This window comes from Pelophylax lessonae (genome assembly GCF_965119305.1).
Source record: "Pelophylax lessonae genome assembly, chromosome: 6".
Classification (NCBI taxonomy): Eukaryota; Metazoa; Chordata; class Amphibia; order Anura; family Ranidae; genus Pelophylax; species Pelophylax lessonae.
In genome coordinates, this window is record NC_138773.1 from 209,355,947 (window position 1) to 209,381,728 (window position 25,782).

The following is a 25,782-nucleotide window of genomic DNA, read 5'->3' on the forward strand; positions in this document are numbered from 1 at the left end:
GGAATCCTCTTTGTTGAGAAATTGTATTCCGACAGTAGGGACTCAAAAATAACTGATCTACTAGCTGTAGCTGGTAATTGAGAAAAATGTTTCAACAAGCCCATTCAACAGAAGTCAATTGTTAAGCTCCGTACACACGATAAGAAATTTGGAAGGGAAATTTCGTCCGACGACTGATCTGCCGATCTTCGGATTGTTAGTATGGTGCTTTTGACAGCTGACTCCGACTTTTCGGCTGACAAAATCCTGATGTGCAGGCTATAAAATTTTTGTCCTCTGTCAACACACGTCCGATTTCATCTCATTAGTACAGATTTCAATGGAAAAAAATCTTAAGAGCAAGACTAGGCATGCTCAGAGACGAAAGAACACATACAAAGCAATCCAACACATGACATCACTTCTGAAGTAGAATTCTGTTGTAAGGGAAAATTCGTATGAAAATAACCTCTTCACTTTCCACATCAGACCAGCATGCCACAAAAAACGGACGACAGATCGTTCGATAATCTGATCGTGTGTACGGGGCTTTAGATTGACTTCTGTTGAGCAGGAGCGGCCACACATGAATCAATGTATGGCAACTCCCTGCTGAATTTAAATCTATCTATGACCAGGTTAACTTTACTTCAGTTTACTCTCCAAGAGATATAGTGGTCCCATACCGTCTCTCTTACCAAGAATAAACAGAGCTTTTATTGCTTGTGTCCACTCATGCTAAAAGCTCCCACTAAAACCCATAGACAACAGCCCTGACGTTATGATTCAGATACATGGTGTTCTACCACAAACTCCTCCAGTCACAGTAGAGGGGGCAGCAAACTGCTAGGAAAGAGGAACCTCATGAAAAAAAAATCTTCATAAAGGAACTACAAATACATGTAATGTAGGAAGGGGGAAAAAAATCACAGTCAGAACTTTAATGTTGTGTCCCCATAAGGGAGATTTACAGTATCTCACAAAAGTGAGTACATCCCTCACATTTTTGTTAACTTTTATTATATCTTTTCATGTGATATCACTGAAGAAATTACGCTTCGCTGCAATGTAAAATAGTGAGTGTACAGCTTGTATAACAGTGTACGATTGCTGTCCCCTCAAAATAATTCAACACACAGCCATTAATGTCTAAACCGCTGGCAACAAAAGTGAGTACACCCCTTAGTTGAAATGTCCAAATTGGGCCCAATTAGCCATTTTCCCCTCAACGGTGTCATGTGACTCATTAGTATTACAAGGTCTCAGGTGTGAATGGGGAGCAGGTGTGTTAAATTTGGTGTTATCGCTCTCACTCTCTCAAACTAGTCACTGGAAGTTCAACATGGCACTTCATGGCAAAGAACTCTCTGAGGATCTGAAAAAAAGAATTGTTGTTCTACATAAAGATGGCCTAGGCTATAAGAAGATTGCCAAGACTGTGAAACTGAGCTACAGCACGGTAGCCAAGACCATATAGCGGTTTAACAGGACAGGTTCCACTCAGAACAGGCCTCGCCATGGTTGACCAAAAAGTGCACTCGCTCAGCATCAAATCAAGAGGTTGTCTTTGGGGAAATAGACGTATGAGTGCTGCCAGCATTGCTGCAGAGGTTGAAGGGGTGGGGGGTAAGCCTGTCAGTGCTCAGACCATACACCACACACTGCATCAAATTGGTCTGCATGGCTGTCAACCTAGAAGGAAGCCTCTTCTAAAGATGATGCACAAGAAAGCCGGCAAACAGTTTGCTGAAGACAAGCAGACTAAGGACATGTTTTACTGGAACCATGTCCTGTGGTTTGACGAGACCAAGATAAACTTATTTGGTTCAGATGGTGTCAAGTGTGTGTGTGGCGGCAACCAGGTGAGGAGTAGAAAGACAAGTGTGTCTTGCCTAAAGTCAAGCATGGTGGTGTAAGTATCATGGTCTGGGGCTGCATTAGTGCTGCCAGCACTGGGGAGCTACAGTTTATTGAGGGAACCCTGAATGCCAACATGTACTGTGACATACTGAAGCAGATCATGATCCCCCCTTTCGGAGACTGGGCCGCAGGGCAGTATTCCAGCATGATAACGATCCCAAACACACCTCCAAGAAGACCACTGCCTTGCTAACGAAGCTGAGGGTAAAGGTGATGGACTGGCCAAGCATGTCTCCAGACCTAAACCCTATTGAGCATCTGTGGGGAATCCTCAAAAAGGAAGGTGGAGGAGCGCAAGGTCTCCAACATCCACCAGCCCTGTGATCTGGTCATGGAGAAATGGAAGAGGACTCCAGTGGCAACCTGTGAAGCTCTGGTGAATCCATGCCCAAGAGGGTTAATGCAGTTCTGGAAAAGAATGATGGCCACACACAATATTGACACTTTGGGCCCAATTTGGACATTTTCACTTAGGGGTGGACTCACTTATGTTGCCAGCGGTTTAGAAATGAATGGCTGTGTTGAGGTATTATTAATGGGGACAGCAAATTTACACTGTTATATAAGCTGTACACTCACTACTTTACATTGTAGCAAAGTGTAATTTCTTCAGTGTTGCCACATGAAAAGATAATACAATATTTACAAAAATGTGAGGGGTGTACTCACTTTTGTGAGATACTGTACTTGTTCTTCCTGTCCCCGAGGCGTGGGAAAATCGTAACATTACCAGCTGTTATCGGAACATGGTGACAGCAGTAACATTTTAGATTAAAGCCCCGTACACACGCACCGATTGTCAGACGAACGATCGGCCGTCTATTGTCCAGTGTTGTTGTGTTGGTTGAAATGTGCTCTAGACTGCACATGAATTTTGTCGGCCAACAACAACCAACTGCAGAAGTGATGTCATCGTCTGGTCTACTTTCCGTGTGTTTTTTCTTCTCTGAGCATGCCCAGTCTTGCTCATCTGACTTTTGTCGGCCGAAATCTGTACTGACTGACGAACAATCGGCCGTTCTGGTGACGGCCAACAAAAATTTTATAGCATGCAGACCAGATTTTGTTCGGCCGAAAAGTCGCAGTTGGTTGTCGGAAGCATCATACTAACAAGCCGACAATCGGCCGATCGGACGTTGGCCGAACATTTACGGCCGACAGTCGGTACGTGTGTACGGGCCTTTACTCTCACTTTCAGTCTATGAGGCAATGGTCAATATGATAAATGAGGAGGATAAATCTCCCCAAAGGAGACACAGACAACAACAAAATCTAAGAGAAAAATGCTGGGCTATAGTTCTGCTTTAAACTGAAAATGGCTGTGCTCTTTAGTTGAGCAAGTTATTGAACTGCTTGTACCCTCAATACAAGGTTTTTCATTTTATTTCAGGTGGAATATGACAGAACATTAGACCTAAAGGAATAATTATTACTGATGATTCATTCACAGGTTTAAAAAAGAATGTCAGTGATTCATGTAATGAGCAGAAACCATGATACATACTTGAACGCAATGACGTTGGGGTGCTTTAATTTTCTTAGGTGTTTAATGTCAGTTTCTTTCTGCTCTCTCACTTTCTTGATGGCCACTTCTTCTCCTCGGAATTTCCCCAGGAAAACTGCTCCTTGTGCCCCACTACCCAGCCACTGCAGCTCCGAAATCTCCTCAAATGGGACCTCCCAAGTATCTGAAGGTGAAAAAGAACCAGATTTAGGGAACAAATAATGATAACTATAATGATAACTAATATAAATCTAACAAGGTCTTTTAGGCATATTTGCAACCAAAAAATGACAGCTCTAGGCTTATGCATGGAAGATCAATATACAGAATGCTGTTCTGGAGTGTAGTCATAAAAATTACATTTTATTAAGTGGATTTGAAGCCTTAGTTTCTTAAACAAATATAGACGTACCTTAATTATATGGGAATAAGTCTGTGTTAGCAAAAGTGCAAGAATCGTCCCCAAAAAACATTTTTTTGCAGCACTATTGAGCACTCCTATGACTGTCTCTGAGTTCTCAAACCTGCTCATGGGCTGGTGGGTGTGTCACTACCGGTGACATCACCTCTGGATACAAACATTAAAAAAAAAAAAAGTTATACTTACTCTGATATTGCACAGAGCAGCGGTTTACCCTCACTTTTTCAGTTCCCCGCCAGTGCTGTCCACTCCTCTTTCCTGCGAGTGCCCCCTCAGCAAGCCAAGTGCTAAGGGTGCACCAGTGTGGGCACTCTCCTAAGTCAGGTGCGTCCATAGACACACACAGCACCAGTAAGCCATGTCGCCGACTTCATACTCACAGAAATTGACTGACAGCCTAAGGCTCCCACTGCTGCCTGTGTTTCCGGTGATGGAGCTAGGACAGCATTGGATCAGTGAGAGGTAAGTGTTTAGGGATTGAGCAAGGAACAGTAAGTGGGGTGTTTTTTGCCTTAATGCAGGGAATGCATTAGGGTAGGAAACATTTTAACTTTAGAACCACTTTAAGGATACATTCAGACAGCCGGATATCTGCAGGCAGCTGGGATCAGAGGCAGCTAAACACCGTCTCTGGATGGATGCAGCAACACTATGTGCTATGGCCACATACAAGCTGGCCAAATACCTGCAGCCAGTTTGGGTGGCCAAAGCTCTGTAGAAACACTGATCCTGGGCGCACACTATGGCAGGATGGGTAAGAGGCTGGTATGACGGTTAAATGTGAACATCAGTGATGCCTTTAATTGATTTGTTCAAGAATCTACTGATTCTTGCTGGAGGCTGCCCCTGGATGCAGATTTTCAGCCGTTTGCATGTAGCCCTAGGGTTGAACTAAAGGCAAAAATTATTCCTAATTTTAGATAGAGTAAGCAAGGGTTATAACCCCTGTGGGGGGGGGGGGGGGAGTTGCCATCTATGTACTATTGGAAAGATTTCCCTTCACATAGCCAAAACAGGAGGTGAGAGTAAATCCCTCCAAAATGAGTGAATCCCTGGTTGTCACCAATGTCACAAGAACTGGCGTGCCCATTAAACGAGTTCCGCTCCATTCCTGATCTGGTGACAGTTCAAAATTTGGGGTTTTCTTTCACTTTACCTCTCGGTGATAAATGTAAACAGGTCAAAAAGATAGGGCATATCTACCTAACAAGCCGTCCTCTAGATCAACTGTGGGTATAGAATGGTATATATGGGGGTTTTCAATATCTTTTTCTTGTTGGTTGAACTAGATGGACTAGTGTATTTTTTCAACCTCATCAACTATGTAACTATTTCCTAAACAAAATCACAGTAACAAAACAATCACATTATGAAGCAATCAAAATGACGTGCACTCTCTGGTAAACAGGTGCTTTGTGGATATCTTACATCATTAGAGACTGTACATACGAAAAGGGCGACCCATATGTACATACTGTATATACTGTATGCTACTATAAATGTGCATGAAACAACTTAAAAAATAATCAACACGTTATTGATCTTATTTACATTTGGTTGATCAGCGCACAGTGTTACCTCCTGCTGAGAAGGCACTGAGGACAGTTAGGGAACCAGAAAATTTACACTCCCAGGAGTTGTCAGTTTCTGAAGAAGACTTTGGGGACCATTTTCTCATTTTCTGCATTAGAGTGCCTTCAGCAGTGCAGGTGGCTGGAGAAGTATTTACTTTCTCTTTTACAGCAATATCGTTTATTGGCATTTACGATTTGGCAACTGAGTGACCTTAACCAATTTTGCCATAAAGATTATTTCCTATACGGGTGGTAAAATCCTCTTTTCATTCATGAACAACCAATGGTAACTTGGTATAAAAAAAGATAATTTACCAAAACTTTATATTCACCTTGGATATGTTCTTACCGTATATACTCGAGTATAAGCCGAGTTTTTCAGCACATTTTTTTGTGCTGAAAACGTCCCCCTCGGCTTATACTCGAGTCAAGGAAAAAAAAAAGTCCCTGGCCGCTCCGACGGGCTTAAGCTTTAAAAATGGCACCGCCCGTCGCATACATGTCACCGCGCACGCGCCGCCGCCGCTCGGGAGAGGCCGGGAATAGCCGAAAGTATACGAGCGGCGGCGGCGCGTGCGCAATGACTTGTCGGCGCCGGGCGGCGCCATTTTTAAAATGAAGGCGCCTCTGGAACAGGTAAGTGAAACAGCTTCACTACCTGCCATTATGCAGGGCTGCGGGCATACTACAAGGGATGCAGTGCTGCGGGCATGGTCCACCTGTACTATGCCCACAGCACTGCATCTCCTGTAGTATGCTCACAACCCCGGATCCTCTTGTACCATGCCAGTACCCTGCATTCTCCTGTACCATGCTAGTACCCTGCATTCTCCTGTACCATGCCAGTACCCTGCATTCTCCTGCACCATGCCAGTACCCTGCATTCTCCTGTACCATGCCAGTACCCTGCATTCTCCTGCACCATGCCAGTACCCTGCATTCTCCTGCACCATGCCAGTAACCTGCATTCTCCTGCACCATGCCAGTACCCTGCATTCTCCTGCACCATGCCAGTCACCCTGCATTCTCCTGCACCATGCCCGCCGCCCTGCATTCTCACCCTAGGCTTATACTCGAGTCAATGATTTTTCCCATCTTTTTGTGGTAAAAGTAGGGGCCTCGGCTTATACTCGGGTCGGCTTATACTCGAGTATATACGGTACATTGTATTTGATCATCTCTTAGTTGGCTCTTTTTTCAAGTTATACAAGCCAAATTTTCTAATCTCTCAGTATAAGTGGGACCTCCAAACCATTCATTTGTTGGTCTCCTGCCTTATAACTAGGGATGCACCAATCTGGCTTTTTTGGACCCGATACCGATATCTGGCGTTGTGAAATCGCTGATACCTATACCGGAACCGATCCAAAGCTACACACAAAGCAAGCGGATGCAGTACAGAGCAAAGCCGCTGCTTCATGTGTACGGCTCCTCCATTCACAGGCGGAGTGCATCTGATATCACTCTGCCTGTGAGCCAGGACTATACAGGAAGTAGCGGCTCCCATCCCATACTACTACTGCACCTAGTAAGGGATGGCTGAGCCGTTACTCAGCAAAAACCGGATCGGCCCGTGGATCGGTCAATGTTACCGATCCCCCGATCCATCTAAAATAGCCATATCGGCACCGATATCCGATCCGGATATCGGATCGGTGCATCCCTACTTATAACCTCACCTTCTTACAGTGTCGTGTGGAAAACTGTTCTCCATATTCAAGATATAGTGACAATCCTATACTTGTTTCAAGTGTTTTTATCTTCTTTTTATCCTACAATGTCATTTGCTTTTGGAGCTGCCCATTGGCATTGAGTTGTACTAATTATCTTACTGTTAACAATTCCTAGTTCTTTTACTGTTCTGTTTTCCCCGGCTGCATTCCATTTCTTGTTTTGGAAGCTACTCCATCAGCATGGCCTTCGGTACATATCCTTGCACTCCTCAACAATACATGTCTTTGGTACCATTTAACAGCTTATTATGCCATGATGGTAAAACATGAAACATTTTGTAATAAGGAAGAATGCAAACCTTGCTCTCTATTGAATCTGTCAGATCTAAAGATTTAAAAAGCTAGGCCCAACATTAATCCTCCTGGAATACCCCAGTACAAATTAGAAACTTTGAAGTTTGTTTTGTTGGTTACCATCCTTTGTTATCTGCCCTGTATCTTTCTACCCATGTACATATGTTGTCCCCTCAAATTTGTATGAGAATATTATGAGGGACAGTATTTACATCTCTTTTAAACATTCCTATTTCTTTTGGTGAGTGGATTTGTACACATTTCAATCTACACAATTAAAGTAGATGAAAAAACTACATATACCTAGTATTTAAATCTCAACTCCCTCATTGAACAGACATTTCCTGCATGAATTTTCATTTATAAAAGAGTTCTATTAAAAATAAATTAACCACACAGAATGTGGTAAAATAGTATACCATCATCAGTAGGTAGTACGTACCAGTAGTGGGTAGGGGGTAAACAATGTCCCCCTTAGCCCAAAGGTTCTTGGACCTCCACATTTAATATGACAACTAATCTTTGGAAATGATCAAATGCACAACATTCTGTCGTCTAGTTGGTTCATACACTACTTGGATAAGGTAGATGTCTTGCAAGATAAAAAATCTGTGTCATTTTACGAGAACTACTGATGTCCTCACTGAAGTTTGGGCAATTTTAATCACCCATAATAAGGACCCTATTTATGTCTGCTGTCTTTTACAGCTGTAGCAGTATTTGAACTTTAGCTGTATCATTTATTCGGGGTGGCTTACATCAAACCCCTATGAGTACATTGGAGCTGTACTTTCACCATGTGTATTACTCATACAGAATTCATACTGTCAATGTCTTCAGAGATGTCTTCATTCAAAGCTGATCTAACAGAATATTTTACGAAGAGACAAACCCCTCTACATTTTTTCTACCTTCCCTAACTAAACTGTAGCTTTCCAAATTCATTATTCAGTCGTGGCTGTCATCAAGCCAGGATTCTGTTATATCTACGACATCATAATCTTGGTCTATTATGAGCAACTGCAGTTCATTAACTTTCTTGCATTTTATATTTTTACCACCACGTTCTATCCTTTCAGAGAACAAGTAGCCTTAATCACCTCCTTACTGGCATTGCTAACTCCACCACTATATGCCCGCTTTCTCCTAGATCTTAAGACCATGTTACCAGACTAAGTATTTGATTTTTCTGTGCTGTTACCTGCAGTTTTTTAAGTTGATGACAGGGTCTCTTTAAAATATATAAACCAAAAATAGTGATGCGCCAGTCAAGTACACAAATGGTGATTAACAAACTCAAAAGTCTGTGTCCATAAATAAAGCTAACATCCAAGTGTCCATAAAAATCAATCAGAACGGTAAATCCACTCCCATGTGTCCAAGAGAATAATCTTGTGCAAAACTTAATTAGGTGCTTCTGTGAACAGTGCAATCCCACCACCAGGTGAATTGGTCTCTCACCTCTACTATGGACCCAATGCTGGGTCAGTACCAGCGTTGTTAGTAAAATACAAAGATCTTCAGATCACATAGGCTATGGGAAGCCTGTCGCCTCCAGAGGGATTACCATTGATTAACATATGAAGGGAACAAAGGAAAAAATCTAGAGCTCTCTGTATTACTGCAACAAACTGCTTTATTGAATAGGAAGAATATTACTCACAAGGGTGGCGCTTCCACAGCGCATAGCAGTCAGCATAAAACGTATACAGGAAGAGACGGCTTCCAGCACGCAGGCTCCGCCCCCTATACGCGTGACGTCGACGCCCAACCGTAGGCGTTGACTTCTTCAGTAGGGGTCTTTAAAATATCCCCCACCCTAATAACCAATCTTTCCCACAACACAGCTACACTCTCACTTGTATTATGCTGTCCATCCCTAGAAGAGAAGCTATAGTCAAATTAGACGTACTATAAGAATCTAGACTCTTCCTACCTGAACCAGTTCCTTAGATACCTATTTATAATGTGTTCATTCACATATACTGTAAATAGTGCAGACAGTTTCTCAATAAAATGACAAAAGAGCATCCATCTAAAGTAGCACATTAAATATTATCAGGCTATAAAAAATAAATGATTGTTGTATATAGAATATATGTATTTTTTCTAGGTCAGGATCCCACAAGGGATCTCAGTATCCATTTCTGAAATCACATGATTGTCAGATATATATTATGTTCTATTTTCTTCTATATATTATGTTTGATTCTTTTTGCAGTCCCTAGCCAAAAGCAAACTGACTCTAACTAATGGATTACTGCTGTTTGAAATACCAATATAAAATGTATAGCTCCACTCATTCGGCCTCCGGGCTAAACAAGAGAAATCTAATAGTCTCCTTCATCCACGCTAAATCTTCACTGCCGGCAATTAAATTCAAGCAACTGCAACATCCACGGTTGCGTAAGTACCTATACAGTGACTGCATCTGACTGAATGCAGTCCCTGTTTGGCTGACAATTTTACACCCACTTCCTTTGATTTTTCAATTAAAGTTAGTTGAGCCAGGTGGTGCCAACAGGGCAACCCATGGCTTCAATTTCAGATGATTGAGTAGGAATTAGACAAAATTCAAGTCGTTTGGCCAATTTAAAGCTAAATATTTTACAGATAAGGGCACCTGTCTTCAAGATGGAGCTGGCATGGGACAACTGATGGTTATTTCTCCGGCTAATTGTGGCTAAACATGGTTTCAAACTTCAGCAGATTCCTGCTGAATCAGTCGAAATTAAAGCTGTGGGTAGTCCTGTCAGCATCCCTCCACTGGAAAAAAAGTACAGCGGGGTTGATTTACTAAAACTGGATGCAAAATCTGGTGCAGTCCTGCATAGAAACCAATCAGCTTCCAGTTTTTTCTTTTGTCAAAGCTGAATTCAACAAGCTGAAGTTAGAAGCTGATTGGCTACCATGCACAGCTGCACCAGATTTTGCACTCTCCAGTTTTGGTAAATCAACCCCAGTATATCTGTCAATTGCCTTTTTTCAAAGGAGATGGTGGAAAAATTCTCAGCCAACCATCAAATGCAGGCACTGTCAAGGTATTCAGCAGCCGCTGGAGCAACAGCTACTAAAGCCCGGTACACACGATGAGATTATCGGAGGAAAGATTGTCTTCTTTTTTTTTCATGCTCTCGTACAACAATAAAAATTTTAAAGTGATGTAATGTATTTCTATTGTATTTTCGGATGAAAACTGTCCTAATTAAATCATATGATCTGGTATAGTAGGAGAAAAATGTATCGTCATCACTGAAAGTGAAAGTAAAAGAAAATCCCAAATTTTGGGTTGTCCCCAGAATAGTAATAGATGGGAAATCTTCCAATGGGGACACTAGTCCTGGTGACAACCTGAGATTCCCTCACAGGGATTTCCTCAGGGTTTTGGTTATGAGACATGAAGTGAAGGGAAATCTCCCCAATGGGACATAGATGGCCAAAAAAAAAAAAAAAACTGACAGGGGTCATATCCCTTCCTTACTATTTCTAAATTCAATTAAAAGAAGAACACCAGGATCCTACTATATTTGCATTTCCAGATCCCTTACCCCAGACTCTACTAGATCACTGAGAGAGTGGAAATAAAAATTACTCACTTTTCATGTAATAGAGGATTTTCTGCCCCAGTAAGGCCATCATGTCCCTACCAATAATGCGCTACTTTCAGGTCCCAGGAGAAGGTCTTTCTGTTTGTTTTCACGTCACATGGGAAACCACACTACATTTCCGGCAATGCCTAGGGAAATGAAGGTCGCAGCAGTCGTGTGTGTGTGAGCGAAGCTTGGGCTGAGCAGGCCTGTCATTGGAAGATGCATCAGCAGTGGGCAGTTCAGACCTAGAGTCTGAGACTCTCGGGTTCACCCAATTCAGTGAGTGAAACTGAACTACAGTGGGGAAGTTACAAGACCGGTGGCAATAGAGGGTATAGCGGCCCCCAGTCTTACAAAGCGGGTTTGAGTTCAGCTTTAAAAATGTAGCCTTTAATCCTACTTTAATATAAACTTTAATTATTTACATCAACCCCCCCTCCCTCCTCCCCCCATCGCTCTCTAATCAAAACAGCTAATAAGAGGGTGCAGAAAGAACCAGTCAATCAGTGGCTCTGTTCATACCTAGATCATTTAATGTGGACCACAAACTTTGACTGTGTTCTTGCATTGCAATTTATGGGGCAATTAGGAGGCTAAAAGGGTATAATTGGAAGGAAGACTTTTGGTAACACCAAACATCGTTCAGTTTTGTTGCCATCTTTTAGGATAATGTAGAAATATTCTGCATTGGTAACCAGATAGCGCCAAGAGCTGCTGAGTCGCCCACCTACTCTCTTCTGGGACCCGCCTGGATCAGGTCAGACTAAGGTCTAGTCCACAGCCCTCCCTGTACCCCACTGTATCCGCACATATGGTGTGTCAGAAACATGGAGTGCTACTCACCATACTCCTGGTCCCCTGTAGCAGTGACACTCTTCTATATCTCAATGTGGTTACAGGATAGAGCCCTCACTACCCTATTGTAACGCTCCTGTGTTTTTATTATAGGCTGGATTTGCAGCTGCAAAATCTCCACTCAGTAGTCATGTAGAGATGTGTTGAATACCAGATCCAACTCTCCAGGACTCATCACCGTGGGCCTGTCAGCTTCAACATACAGATATATACACACTCAATGAGATGTTCCTGGAGTGATAGGATGTATATGATAGTATGAAGGTGATGTGCTGAAGGGACAGGTGTGAACAGTGACAAGGATGGTAATCACTTGATAGGTTTTGTATAGGAGAGTTCAAGATGGTATTTAGGAATGCAGATAGGTTAGTATCGAGTATGCTAACAGGTGGTGAGGACAGCAGATGACAAATACAGGATAGACTAACCCAGTGCAAGGATAGATAGTAGTAGACAGGAGAGCTAGCAATCTATGCAGCAGTGCAGATGATAGATGGTAGTAGGCTCAAGAGCTAGCAATCTATGTAACAGTGCAGATGATAGGATAGTATGGATAGGTAGTAACAGTCCTTAATGTGCATAGGTAGATAGTGCAATAAGGTTATGGAGGGTTCCCCTGCGGGGTACTTATCACTTGTAATGTTAGTAGTTTAGAGAGATCCAGTAGATAAGGAATGATCCGGTAGCGAGATACAGGGATCAGTAGCGAGGTTCCGGTCTGCTCCAGGTAAAGGGAATAGCTGGAGGTTCCGATCGAGAGACAGGCTTGAAAGCATGTGGATAACAAGGCAGGTTGAACGAACAATGTGAGCGAGACCGCCGGCGGTTGAAATAGCCGCTCTGCGGCGCTCAGCAGTGACATCATCGTTCTTAAAGGTATATGCGTACCACCTGAAGAGAAAGGTGGGACGCATTACAGAGAAAGTGGTGTTTAAGGGTACCGGAGGTACCAGAATCTTACAGTACCCCCCCCCCTCAAGGCCGGCTCCGGAAGGCCTATAGGACAGGTTTCTCTGGGTGTTTCGAGTGAAAGTTCTGTATAAGTCTAGGCGCATGAATATCAGAGGTATCTAGCCAGGTGTCGTCTTGGGGTCCATAGTTCTTCCATCCTATGAGATACTGGAGTCTTCCTCTATGGATGCGAGAATCCAAAATTTCCTTGATCTCATACTCTTCTCCGCCTTCAACTTGTATTGGAGGTGGAGGCAAGATGGTAGGCCTTATTCCTTGATTAGGAACATGGGGCTTCAGTAGCGACACATGGAAGATGGGATGTATCTTGAGATCTGCTGGTAGGGTGAGCTGTACTGCAGCTTTTCCGATAAGTTTTTTAATTGGGAAGGGTCCCAAAAATAAAGGTCCAAGCTTCTTGCTAGGGATTTTTAATCTTAAGTTCTTTTTCGATAGCCAAACAAGGTCCCCAATAGCATACTGAGGAGAAGGTCTTCTACGAAGGTCGTAGTACTTTTTTTGTTGACTGTGAGCGTGTGATATAGTGGTATTGAGTAAACCCAAAGAGTCTTTTATTTGGGTAAGGTAATCCGAGGCTACTGGGTTACTCGATGGCAGGATGCGTGGTGGAAGAAGAGTGGGATGAAACCCATAGTTCAAGTAGAACGGACTTTGCTTCGTAGTACTGTGGGTTGCGTTGTTGTAAGCAAATTCTGCTAGAGGAAGGAGATCCGCCCAATCATCCTGCAAGTATGATGTGTAGCAACGTAGATATTGCTCAATGCACTGGTTGACTCTTTCAGTCTGTCCGTTGGTCTGAGGATGGTAGGGAGAAGTGAGCTTTCGCTCAATGCGTAAAATTTGACAAAGTGCTTGCCAAAATTTAGAGATGAATTGTGAACCACGGTCGGACAAAAGAGTTTTTGGAATTCCATGCAACTTAAACACATGTTTCATCAGTAGTTCCGCTGTTTGTTTAGATGAAGGTAGTCTACGGATAGCAATGAAATGTGCCATCTTTGTCAAGTGGTCCACTGACACTAGGATGGTATTAAATCCTTTAGAGGGTGGTAGTTCTACTATGAAATCTAAGGACACAACTTCCCATGGAACCTGGGGTATTGGTAGACTACAAAGTAGTCCAGATGGTTTTGTAGTGTCAATTTTGGACCTTGCACAGATGTCACATGAAGAAACAAATTTTTGTACAGACGTTTTCATATCAGGCCACCAAAACTGCCTGGTGAGCAAATTAAAGGTTTTCGTTATACCCATATGTCCTGCCATGGGCACATCATGCGATAACTCCAAGATCTTGGTGCGCATAGTAGGGGGTATGTAGAGTTTGTCATTGTAATAGAGGAAGCCTTCTGCATCAGTACTTAGTTGTGGTGGAGGTGAATCCATTCTTATACTGTGCAAAATCTCTTCCTTCAAGGAACGGACAAAACCAATAATGCGTTCATAGGGTATTATGGGAATGGAAGGGATTTCGGCGCAGTTATCTTCGGTTAATCGTGATAGCGCATCCGCTTTTTTATTTTTGTCTGCAGGCGTGTAGGTCACTAGGAAATTAAATCTTAAAAAGAATAATGACCATCGTACCTGCCGGTGAGAGAGAGTCTTGTTAGTCTGGAGGTATTGAAGGTTTTTATGATCTGTATATATGAGTATTGGTAACTGGGTACCTTCGAGCAGATGTCGCCAATTCTCCAGTGCCAGTTTTATGGCAAGCAACTCCTTTTCACCCACTGGGTAATTCACCTCTGGGCTGCTTAGTGATTTTGAAAAGAAAGCAACTGGGTGGAGTGATGAAGTGTTTGTTGGTCGTTGGGAGAGAACTGCTCCTACTGCCATATTTGACGCATCTACCTCTAGAATATATTGGAGGGATGGGTCTGGATGGCGTAGTATGGGAGCAGAAGTAAAGCTTGATTTTAACAAGCAGAAAGCTTGATTTGCTTCTTCTGACCATTTGAATGGTTTTTTTATACTTGTCAGTTGTGTGAGAGGTCTCACAATAGCGGAAAAGTTCTTGATGAACTTCCTATAGAAGTTCGAGAATCCAAGGAATCGCTGTAGGGCCTTACGAGTTCTTGGTATAGGCCAGTCTAGAATACAGGATATCTTACTCATATCCATCTTAATTCCAGTTTTGGATATGAAGTATCCTAGAAATAATATTTCTTCTTTATGAAATAGACATTTTTTTAATTTCACATATAGTCTGTGTGAGAGCAGTCTGGACAACACAAGTCTTACATGTTTTATGTGTTCAGGCATAGATCGAGAATAAATAAGTATATCGTCTAGGTATACTACAACACAGACATCAAGTAAGTCTCTAAAGATGTCGTTTATGAATCTTTGGAAAGCTGCGGGAGCATTACATAGCCCGAATGGCATCACAAGGTATTCGAATAGTCCGTATCTGGTTCTGAATGCTGTTTTCCACTCATCCCCGTCACGGATTCGGATTAGATTGTATGCCCCTTTCAGGTCTAATTTGGTGAAATAAGTAGCCCCACGCACCTGTTCAATAAGTTCAGGGATGAGCGGCAAAGGATAGCGATCCTTTATCGTAATCGTGTTTAATTGCCTATAATCGATAATAGGCCTGAGACTGGAATCCTTATTGCGGACAAAGAAAAGTCCTGCAGCAGAGGAAGAAGTAGAGGGTCTAATGAACCCTTTTGTCAAATTCTCATCCAAGTATTCCTTGAGATGAGAAAGTTCATCCTGTGAAAGGGGATAAACATGACCGAAAGGCAATTTGCTGTTAGGGAGTAGATCGATAGTGCAATCGTAATCCTTATGGGGAGGCAACACTTGAGCATTTTTCTCAAGGAACACTTCGGACAGATCCTGATAGCATAGTGGTGCAATTTCATCTGACACCACAGACAGAATCTTCCCATGAGATGGGAGGTTACACGTATTCTCACAATAGTGAGAAGGGAAAACCAAAGTCCGTTTTTTCCAATCTATGATTGGTTGGTGTGTGTGTAACCAGGGAAGTCCCAAAATAATAGGAAAATGGGGTGAGGATAGTATGTCAAAGGTGATGGTCTCCACATGTGATTCGTTGGTAGTGGCAAGGAGTGCCTGTGTCTGGTTGGTGATTGGACCAGAAGACAGTGGAATACCATTAATGAAACTAACAGAAACAGGCTTAGATTTTGAAATAATAGGTATTTTATTTAAGGTAACAAAGCGTGTATCAATATAGTTTCCACAAGATCCAGTGTCGACCATAGCCTTGGTGGTGATCCTAGTTTGGTCCCACTGTAATATTAAATGAACAAAAAGATAGGGGTTAGAAAAGGAAGTCGTTAATCCTCCCAGCAAGACATGTGAACACTCACCCTCTTTTTTGCGGACAAGGGGACAGGTGCTTATCAAATGATCCGAGGATGCGCAGTACATGCAGAGATTTCTGGATGTTCTTCTAGCTCGTTCAGTAGTCGTTAAAGGTGGGCGTATGGTTCCTACATCCATGGGAGTAGGGTCAACGGCCGAAATCTGAGAAGGACTAGACAATGGCATTCCCATCTTTTCAGCCCTTCTTTCTCGCAGTCGTCTGTCGATGTTGATACTAAGTTGTATCAAGGCCTCCAAGGTGCCAGGTAAATCCGCTCGGGCGAGCTCGTTTTTAACAGCTTCCTATAACCCGAGTCTGAATTGAGTTCGCAAAGATGTGTCATTCCACCCTGAATCAAGGGTCCATCTTTTGAACTCAGATACAAAGTCTTCTACAGGTCTCCTTCCTTGTTTTAAGGCCCTCAACTGAATATCAGCAGTACTCTGCCTATTGGGGTCATCGCATAAACTAGCGAGTTCCGCTAGGAATAAGGAATAGGTGTTGAGAATCTGATCATTATTCTCAAAGAGAGAGTCTGCCCAGGCCCGTGGATCACCCGTCAAGTATGAAATAACGGTACAGACTTTTATTTGATCAGTGGGGTATGTACGAGGTTTTAACAAAAAAAGCAATTGACATGCGTTTTTGAATTCACAAAATTTTTTCCGATCACCTGTAAACACTAGAGGAGGGTTTATTTTAGGTTCAGGAGGCTGAACAGCAGTAAGCCGTGAGAGCTGGGTTACCTGCTGTGTCAGAGTCTGATTCTTTTCTTGTACGTCAGTCAGAGCAAGTATTAACGCTTTTACTTGTTGTGTTAATTGTGTCACTTGAGTGGGTAATTCTGCTGAATCCATTTTTATGGTTCGTTCAATCTGTAATGCTCCTGCGTTTTTATTATAGGCTGGATTTGCAGCTGCAAAATCTCCACTCAGTAGTCATGTAGAGATGTGTTGAATACCAGATCCAACTCTCCAGGACTCATCATCGTGGGCCTGTCAGCTTCAACATACAGATATATACACACTCAATGAGATGTTCCTGGAGTGATAGGATGTATATGATAGTATGAAGGTGATGTGCTGAAGGGACAGGTGTGAACAGTGACAAGGATGGTAATCACTTGATAGGTTTTGTATAGGAGAGTTCAAGATGGTATTTAGGAATGCAGATAGGTTAGTATCGAGTATGCTAACAGGTGGTGAGGACAGCAGATGACAAATACAGGGTAGACTAACCCAGTGCAAGGATAGATAGTAGTAGACAGGAGAGCTAGCAATCTATGCAGCAGTGCAGATGATAGATGGTAGTAGGCTCAAGAGCTAGCAATCTATGTAACAGTGCAGATGATAGGATAGTATGGATAGGTAGTAACAGTCCTTAATGTGCATAGGTAGATAGTGCAATAAGGTTATGGAGGGTTCCCCTGCGGGGTACTTATCACTTGTAATGTTAGTAGTTTAGAGAGGTCCAGTAGATAAGGAATGATCCGGTAGCGAGATACAGGGATCAGTAGCGAGGTTCCGGTCTGCTCCAGGTAAAGGGAATAGCTGGAGGTTCCGATCGAGAGACAGGCTTGAAAGCATGTGGATAACAAGGCAGGTTGAACGAACAATGTGAGCGAGACCGCCGGCGGTTGAAATAGCCGCTCTGCGGCGCTCAGCAGTGACATCATCGTTCTTAAAGGTATATGCGTACCACCTGAAGAGAAAGGTGGGACGCATTACAGAGAAAGTGGTGATTAAGGGTACCGGAGGTACCAGAATCTTACACCTATCCACCACCACCCCCTAGCTCAACCAGGTTTGCACCGGGTTGGTTTACCACAATCTTACTTCTCCATGTGTGTGTTCCTCATGAAATGCACAGTCTAGCATTAGCTTAACAAGGCACTGTCCCACTTGATGACAGCATGGGTAGTAAGGATCCACTCCACACACTTGAAGAACCCATAAGCTTGGTCCAACTCCATTTTATTGATGTAGTTCACATAACAGTCAAACAATGAATTCTCTACAGGTCAGCAATGAGCAGTTTCCCGGTTTGTGAAAGTGTGCCTTCTGTGCCCAGTAGCAGGAATGTCCATCCCAGGGGTAGCAAAATAATTAGGCCCTTACTCCATCTCTCTCTTTTGGCTTTTCTCTTCCCATCAGCCAGTTTGAATTCCCTCTGCATTGTGCCCAGATTCACCCTGAACTTCACTCACTAAGTTCCACCCCCAGCTAATAAATAATCCAAAATCTTTCCCCTCCCTGGGAAGATTTGATGAGGCAACCTTCTTGGAGCCTGGGTTCACACAGGAACTAGCGTAATTTTTGTGCATGCATCGCATCCCTGCCGCAGGCAGTTCACATTGCCCTCTGTGAACCGCTGCGGGTGTCAATACAAAGCTAATGACACCCCCAGATCGGTTCGCAAAAAACAGTACGAACTGTGAATCTAGACAGGAATTCGACTGCATGGGTGTGAGCACCCATGCGATCCGATTCCAGTGCAGGAAAAAAAACAAGGTACCTGCACCTTTTTCGTGCAAATCCAATGCGAGTTCAGCCATACAGCTTTATGGCTGAATTTGCATTTGCACAGACATTGCATGTGATCTGCACAGCAATGCGGTGCGAATCACATGCGATGTCTGAAATATGTGTGGATCCAGGCTAAAGTGGCAATACAATAAAGCGGTAGTAATTGTTGAACATAAGAAAAAAAAAATGTTCTCCCTGCAAGGCAAAGGCATAATGTGCAAATATGCATCGCGTACTGGCACATTATGAAAGACTTACCTAGAAGCTAAACCCTCCAGCGGCGCGTTGTCACTGCTGACAGGGCTTCCATCTTCACCTGATCTTTCTCCCAGGTTCGTAGACTGTGGCCGACTGAATGACATCACTCCAGCGCATGTGCGCAGGAGTCACGGCCGAGGCACAGGGCTCTAAAGCAACCGCACGACTATGCCGTTCTTTCAGAGCGCACCACTGGTGACGTCACGACTGCTGCTTACTAGAATATCTTCTAAACGGTGCATGTTTAGGAGATATTCATTTAACTTAACTGTAGGTTAAAATACAAATGGAGAGTTTACTACCACTTTAACCCCTGCCTACATGAAGATGGTAGTGAAGGTGGTGGTGTAACTTAGGAAGTATATATACTAGACCAGTGATGGTGAACCTTGGCACCCCAGATGTTTTGGAACTACATTTTCCATGATGTTCAACTACACTGCAGAGTGCATGAGTATCATGGGAAATGTAGTTCCAAAACATCTGGGGTGCCAAGGTTCGTCATCACTGTACTAGACTATATTTGGCATTGAATACACTTTAGACCTCATGCACACTGGGCATTAAAAACGCTGCTTTTGAGGGCATCTGACTTTTTGTTTCTGCCTTTAATTGCCTCTCCATGATAGCCTACGTGTCCTTCCACACATAAGCAATTACAGGCAGGAGTGTTTAGAGGCAGAAACAAAACCCATGACCTGCATGTGCAGGAGAGGAGCGTTTTGTCAGAAAACCGTCCAACGCACCTAAGACTCCATTCACACCAGAGCCTATAATTTTCAGGCCTTTTTTCAGGCATTTTTTGCAGGTGTTTGGAGGCAGACATTCACATCTAACAAAAACACTTGTAGTCTGCCAAAAAAGAAGCTCATGTACTTTTTTGAGCTTCAGGCATTTTGCTTCAGGCGCCAAAACGCTCAGATGTGAACAGGGGCCATAGAAATAAATGGGATTTTGCTTGTTGGGCGTTTTGAAACTTCAGTGATGGGCGTTTTACGAGGTGAAAAACGCTCAGGTGTGAACAGGGCCAAAATGTGTCTAATCACGCCTAATCGCTATAGCTCTTGAGAGTTCATTCATTTCAATGGCCAGAGTAAATTATTTTCTGTCTATGGAATTAAATGAAAGGCCAAACGCTTGAGGTGCCTACAAATATTTTCAAAATGCGGTTCTAGGCACATTTTTTATGCTGCTACTCCCCTGCCAGGAGAAAAGGCGTTCAGAAGAGCTGGCCAAACGCCCTGTGTGCATGAGGTCTGAAATTTGCTATTCTTAAGCAAAAATAACTCTCTTTTTATATACAAATTATATACAAACTACTCCCACAATACTGACTGCAAGCAGAAAGGCCTTGACAGTAACAGATATTATCAGCTTTGTGTTCTCCTAGACCCCGCTGCCACCTTTCAACCCCAGCCTTGCCCTCCACATGACTATGTGACATGGACACAGGCTGACACACAGGCTCCTCGCTCAATAGCAGACAATAAGAACTATAATCTGTGTCCTGCTGCTGCAGACAATAGTCAGTGAAAGGGGAGGGGGTCAGCCATCTGCTCTGCAGGATCCAGCAAGACACACAAACTTAACTGCATCTCTCCAACAAGAGAAAATACAAATGTGTGCAGTACAATGATGCCATGAGCTTTCTTCACAAGATATTATGTGTTCCAAATGCTATAATATAACCATTAAGCTAATAAAATAGAAAGGACCTTCACAAAATATCGATCACAGCCATATTACAATGAATCATAAAGTGTTGACCTCGGAATAGCACTGTTGGGATTGGGCAGTAATACTTATAGTAGTATAATTTCTACAGCTCAGTTACTGGTAAATGTGGGAGAGGGCTAGGATTATATAATAACATTCAGTTAACCACTTAAGCCCCGGAAGATTTTACCCCCTTCCTGACCAGGCCCTATTTTGCGATTCGGCACTGCGTGAATTTAACGGACAATTGCGCGGTCGTGCGACACTGTACCTAAACAAATTTGACGGCCTTTTTTTCCCACAAACAGAGCTTTCTTTTGGTGGTATTTGATCACCTGTGCGATTTTTTGATCATGCGCTATAAACAAAAAAAGAGCGTAAATTTTGAAAAAATAACAATATTTTTCACATTTTTTTATATGAAATTCCCCCCAAAAAAATTTAAAAATCAAAATGTTTTAACATTTTTGGCCAATTTGTTTTCTGCTACAGATGTTTGGTAAAAAAAAAAATCACAATAAGCGTATTTTGATTGGTTTGCGCAAAAGTTATTGCGTTTACTAACTACGGTAAAGATTTTTGTCATTTTTGTTGTTTTGTTTTTTAAAGAGTAATGGCGGCGATCTGCGATTTTATTTTGCGGGACTGCGACATTGTGGCGGAAAGATTGGACCCTTGACTGACATTTTTGACACTTTTGGGGGTACCAGTGACATTACTACAGTAATCAGTGCTATACATATGCACTGTTACTGTAAAAATGACACTGGCAGGGAAGGGGTTAACTTTATTGGAGAGGGAGGGGTTAAGTGTGTCCCTAGGGGCGTGTTTCTAACTGTGCAGGGATGTGGCTGTGTGTGTAACAGCAGAGATCAACGGTCCTACATAGCAGGACCGTTTGATCCCTGCTGTTACACAAGGGAGAATGACAGGCGGCTTTGTTTACATTAGCCGCCTGCCTTTCTCCCTCTGTAACCGACGATCGCGAGTGTCCGTGAACGAGCGGGGGCGGGAGCGCGCCTCCGGTGGCGCGCGCTCGCCCCCTATTGGCTCACAGGCTAGTGACGTACCGGTACGTCACTTTGCCTGCATGGGGCTGACCGCCGCAGTATATATACTTGCGGCGGTCGGCAAGTGGTTAAAGAGGACCTGAACTCAAACAGCGAACATTTGCTTTGTTAGGCTCCATTCACAGATTGGTGTCCCAGATCACGGGGCAGAAGCTCTGCGATTCTGCCCTCAATCCCAAATCATGCGCAATTCCCCACACTTCCAATGGCACTCTAAACACGGTGCGATTTTGCCGCGATTGTCACCTGACAAATCTTGGTAATATCGCGGAAAAAGAATCACTGGAGGCCTGTCGCCCAAAAGAAGTTCTTGTACTTCTTTTAGGCCACAGGCGTCCCGCGATTCTATTTGCATAATTTTACCGCGATTCATCGAGGCACAATTGCAGCAAATTGCGTTGCGTTTGGGGTGTCACACCTCATTATCAGCAATGAAAGCAGTTAAATTGCAGTGACTCATGTCGCAGCGATTTTGAAAAAGGTTCCTGCACTACTTTTTTGCCAAATTCATTGCGACTTGTATAGACTTCTATTGTATGAAGTAGTGAACAGGGCCTAAAGTGGTTGTAAAGGCTGAAGGTTTTTTTTATCTTCATGCATGCTATGCATAAAAGGTAAAAAAAACCTTCAGCCCCAGGTCGCCACACACTGGGGCGACCTGTCAGGCGACCTGGTCAGTGTGCAGCTCCCCCCTCAGCCCCCCTAATACTTACCTAAGCCTGATCTTGATCCAGCATTGTGCACGAGACCCAAGACTCTCCCAGGTCTATCCCTCCTGATTGGCTGAGATGCTGTCAATCACAGCCAGTGAGGTGGGAGCGGGGGCGTGGCTGAGCAGTGCGCTCTGTGTCTTATGGACGCAGAGAGCTGGCTCAGGAGCGAGCACGCACGAATGCCCCCACAGCAAGCGGCCTGCTATAGTAGCGCTCAGCAAGGAGGGGCCCAGAGCACTGGTGGGGGACCTGAGAAGAGGAGGACCGGGGCTGCTCTGTGCAAAACCACTGCACAAAAAAGGGGAGTATGACATTTGTTTTTTTTTTTTAAATAAACATTTTTTCTTTACAATCACTTTAAGATAGAAAACCTTCTGTGAACAGGATCCCCCCAGCCCCCCCCTGAATAGCCAACCTGAGCCGGAACTCGATACCACGTTGTGCCTGAGAGCAACGGCTCCTCGGCGCTTACTCTCCTCACAGGGCACAGAGCAGGATTGGGAGACATTGGCTTCTGTTGCAGTCAATCAAATCCTGGGACGAGGGAATGTGTGTGTGTGTGTGTGTGCGGGGAGGGGGGGCGATGAGCCATGCTTTCTGTGTCTATGGACATGGGCAGCACAGCTTGTGATCAAGCCTGTATAATTGCCGTCATAGGAAGCAGCTTCCTATGGCGGCATTCGCAGATGAGGGGGAGCCAGGAGTGCTGGCGGGGCACCCCAGAAGAGGAGGTTTGGGGCTGCTATGTGCAAAAGAGCAGGCAAGTACGACATGTTTGTTATTTAAAAAAAAAAGACAAGGTTTAGCATCACTTTAACTGTAGCTAAACACTACCATGAATGTACCTTTTCTCTAGGATTTCGCCTAAAGAAAAAGCAGAACACTCCCTATTATGTGAGTGTGTCTAGGCACTCCTGTGCCTCCAGCAACATATCTGTATACCTTCTGTTTGAGGTCTAAGATATTACTGTCTCTGACTGTTAAGGCCCGTACATTTGGCTTGTGTGTATGTCAGTCGGTCTGAGAGAAGCCAGCCGTTAGGCCCGCTTCTGTCAGACAAGCCTGCTGGAAAACCAGCAGCTGACCGGTTCCTGATCAGCGCTCTCAGCCAATGGCAGAGAGCGCTGATCGGAGTATTCTGGCGGGGGGGCGTTCCCCTGTATGAACACACTGTAAGGCCTCTTTCACACGGAGCGGACCGTATTGCGATCCGCTCTGGCACTTTTTTTTTTTTTTTTTTACGGACACGGATGACACTTGTGTCATCCCATCCGTTTGCGGATGATATACGGACATAATGTAAGTCTATGGGATTGCGGATGTCAGCGGATGACACCGCTGACATCCGATTTTGCGTCCTGATTTTTTAAACAGAAGAAAAATAGGGAAAAAACGGAACAGAACTGAGAAGAACGCAAATCGGATGTCAGCGGATGGTCATCCGCTGACATCCACAATCCCATTGCATTACGTCCGTATATCACTCGCAAACGGATGGGGTGATATACGGACATACGGAACGCCCGTGTGAAAGAGGCCTAAGTGTGTAGCAGGCTTTTGTCTCAGGAGATTCAGAGTAAGATTTGGCGATGTCACTATTAAGCTGTTGGCTGTTCTTTTGGCTTGGATCTTTAACATGAGAAAGCAAAGCCTTGCTTCTAAGAAGATGGGCACCTCCAAGGTGCAGAAGCACTGTAAATCAGTAAAAAACTGGTAACTATTCTTAGGTCCTCTGCCTGCCCTTTTTTGTGGGGCACAGACTTTTTTCTTCCTCATATGTTAAGCATTCTCTTTTAGTGTTGGTTTACGGGGTTTATGTATTGGGCTAATAGAAAAGTGTGGCAGGCCAGTGTTCCGATGTGGTACACAGTGTTCCGATGGAGGTTGGGCATTTGGGACACCACCAGTGCTGGAGTGGTCAACGATAAGTATGCACAGGCACTGCTGCAACCTGTTCTGAACTATTACAAAACAGGCAGGTTTTCATTAAATAGAAAAATTGTGTTTTTTTTGGTAATAGTTCATTAAGAGATAATGTTGATCTAATATTTATATTGAAGATATAATTGTAAGTATAATCCACTTATTACAGGTACTTATAGTGATGACATTGTACACAGCGCTTTACACATATATTGTACATTCACATCAGTCCCTGCTCACTCACTCAAGTGCCATTCATACATACATATTCTAGGGCTAATCAATTTAGACAGGAGCCAGTTAGCCTACCAGCATGTCTTTGGAGTGCGGGAGGAATCCAGAGTACCCCCATGCAGGCACATGGAGAACATGCACACTCTGCACAGGTAGTGCCGTGGTTGAGATTTGAACCAATGAATGACCCTAGTGCTGCTAGGCAGAAGTGCTAACCACTTAGCGTGGACATGGACTCAGACAAGCTTATCCTTCAGACAGTGTGAGACATACTGTACATCGTAAGCGATATAGCATTTATAATGGATATTCTCCAGCTGCTCCTTTTCCCAGGCTACTCTTTCATCCATTGCACTGTGTTGGAGTGAAATAGATCTCCTTCTTTCTAGGCCTCACCCCCTGATGATAGCTAAGGAATGTCTATCAAATTTCTGATAGGCTCCTGTAAGGCTTAGTGCCAGTTCACACTACTACGACTTGTCAGGCGACTTGGTCGCCTGACAAGTCGTGCTCCATTCTGTGCAATGGGAACCGTACTAATAGGAGCAACTCAAGTCGCTTTGACTTAGAAAAAGGTTCCTGCACTACTTTTGGCATAAGTTGGAGCGACTTGCATTGACTTCCATTTTGTGAAGTCAGTGCAAGCCGCGCCAAAGTCGTGGTGCACGACGACTTGTTCAAGTCGCCCCGAAGTTGTGTCGCCATAGTGTGAACCGATCCAAGGCCTGGTTTACACCTATGCGTGTTTCAGTGTATTTTCAGTTTTGCAGCAGCACACTACAGTCCCTTTAACTATGATTTGAAATAGAAAAACTGCATTATGGCACTTTTTTTTCCGTTATTTATACCTGATGGCCAATGTGTACCTGGAGAATTAGCGGATTTTAGATATCTAACTTATTGAGTTAAGAAGGTGGTTGATTCGGGTGGGTGCAAAGTTTGGGTGTGAGCACACGGAGGTATTTTGGGGGGTGTATTGTAGTTCATCACTTATCACGTTTGGAGAAGAAACTGTGGTTTGGAGGAAGGAGCACTGAACGACTAGCGACACTTGATTAGTTATACTTGATTACAACACTTGATTAGTTACACTTGATTGAAGGACTTTTTTCACATTGGACAAAGTCTGATAAAGGAGTATATTATATATATATATATATA

General features: G+C 43.6%; 1 protein-coding gene across 2 annotated transcripts in view; it reads right to left on the reverse strand.

The window, feature by feature from the left end:
• Nucleotides 1–25,782, reverse strand: part of MAP3K13 (mitogen-activated protein kinase kinase kinase 13) — a 173,363-nt gene that overhangs the window by 41,671 nt on the left and 105,910 nt on the right. For both annotated transcript variants that reach the window (XM_082261020.1, XM_082261019.1), the window contains exon 3: nucleotides 3,404–3,587. In XM_082261020.1, the coding sequence (XP_082117146.1) occupies nucleotides 3,404–3,587 (184 nt within the window). The remainder of the gene's footprint in view (nucleotides 1–3,403; nucleotides 3,588–25,782) is intronic.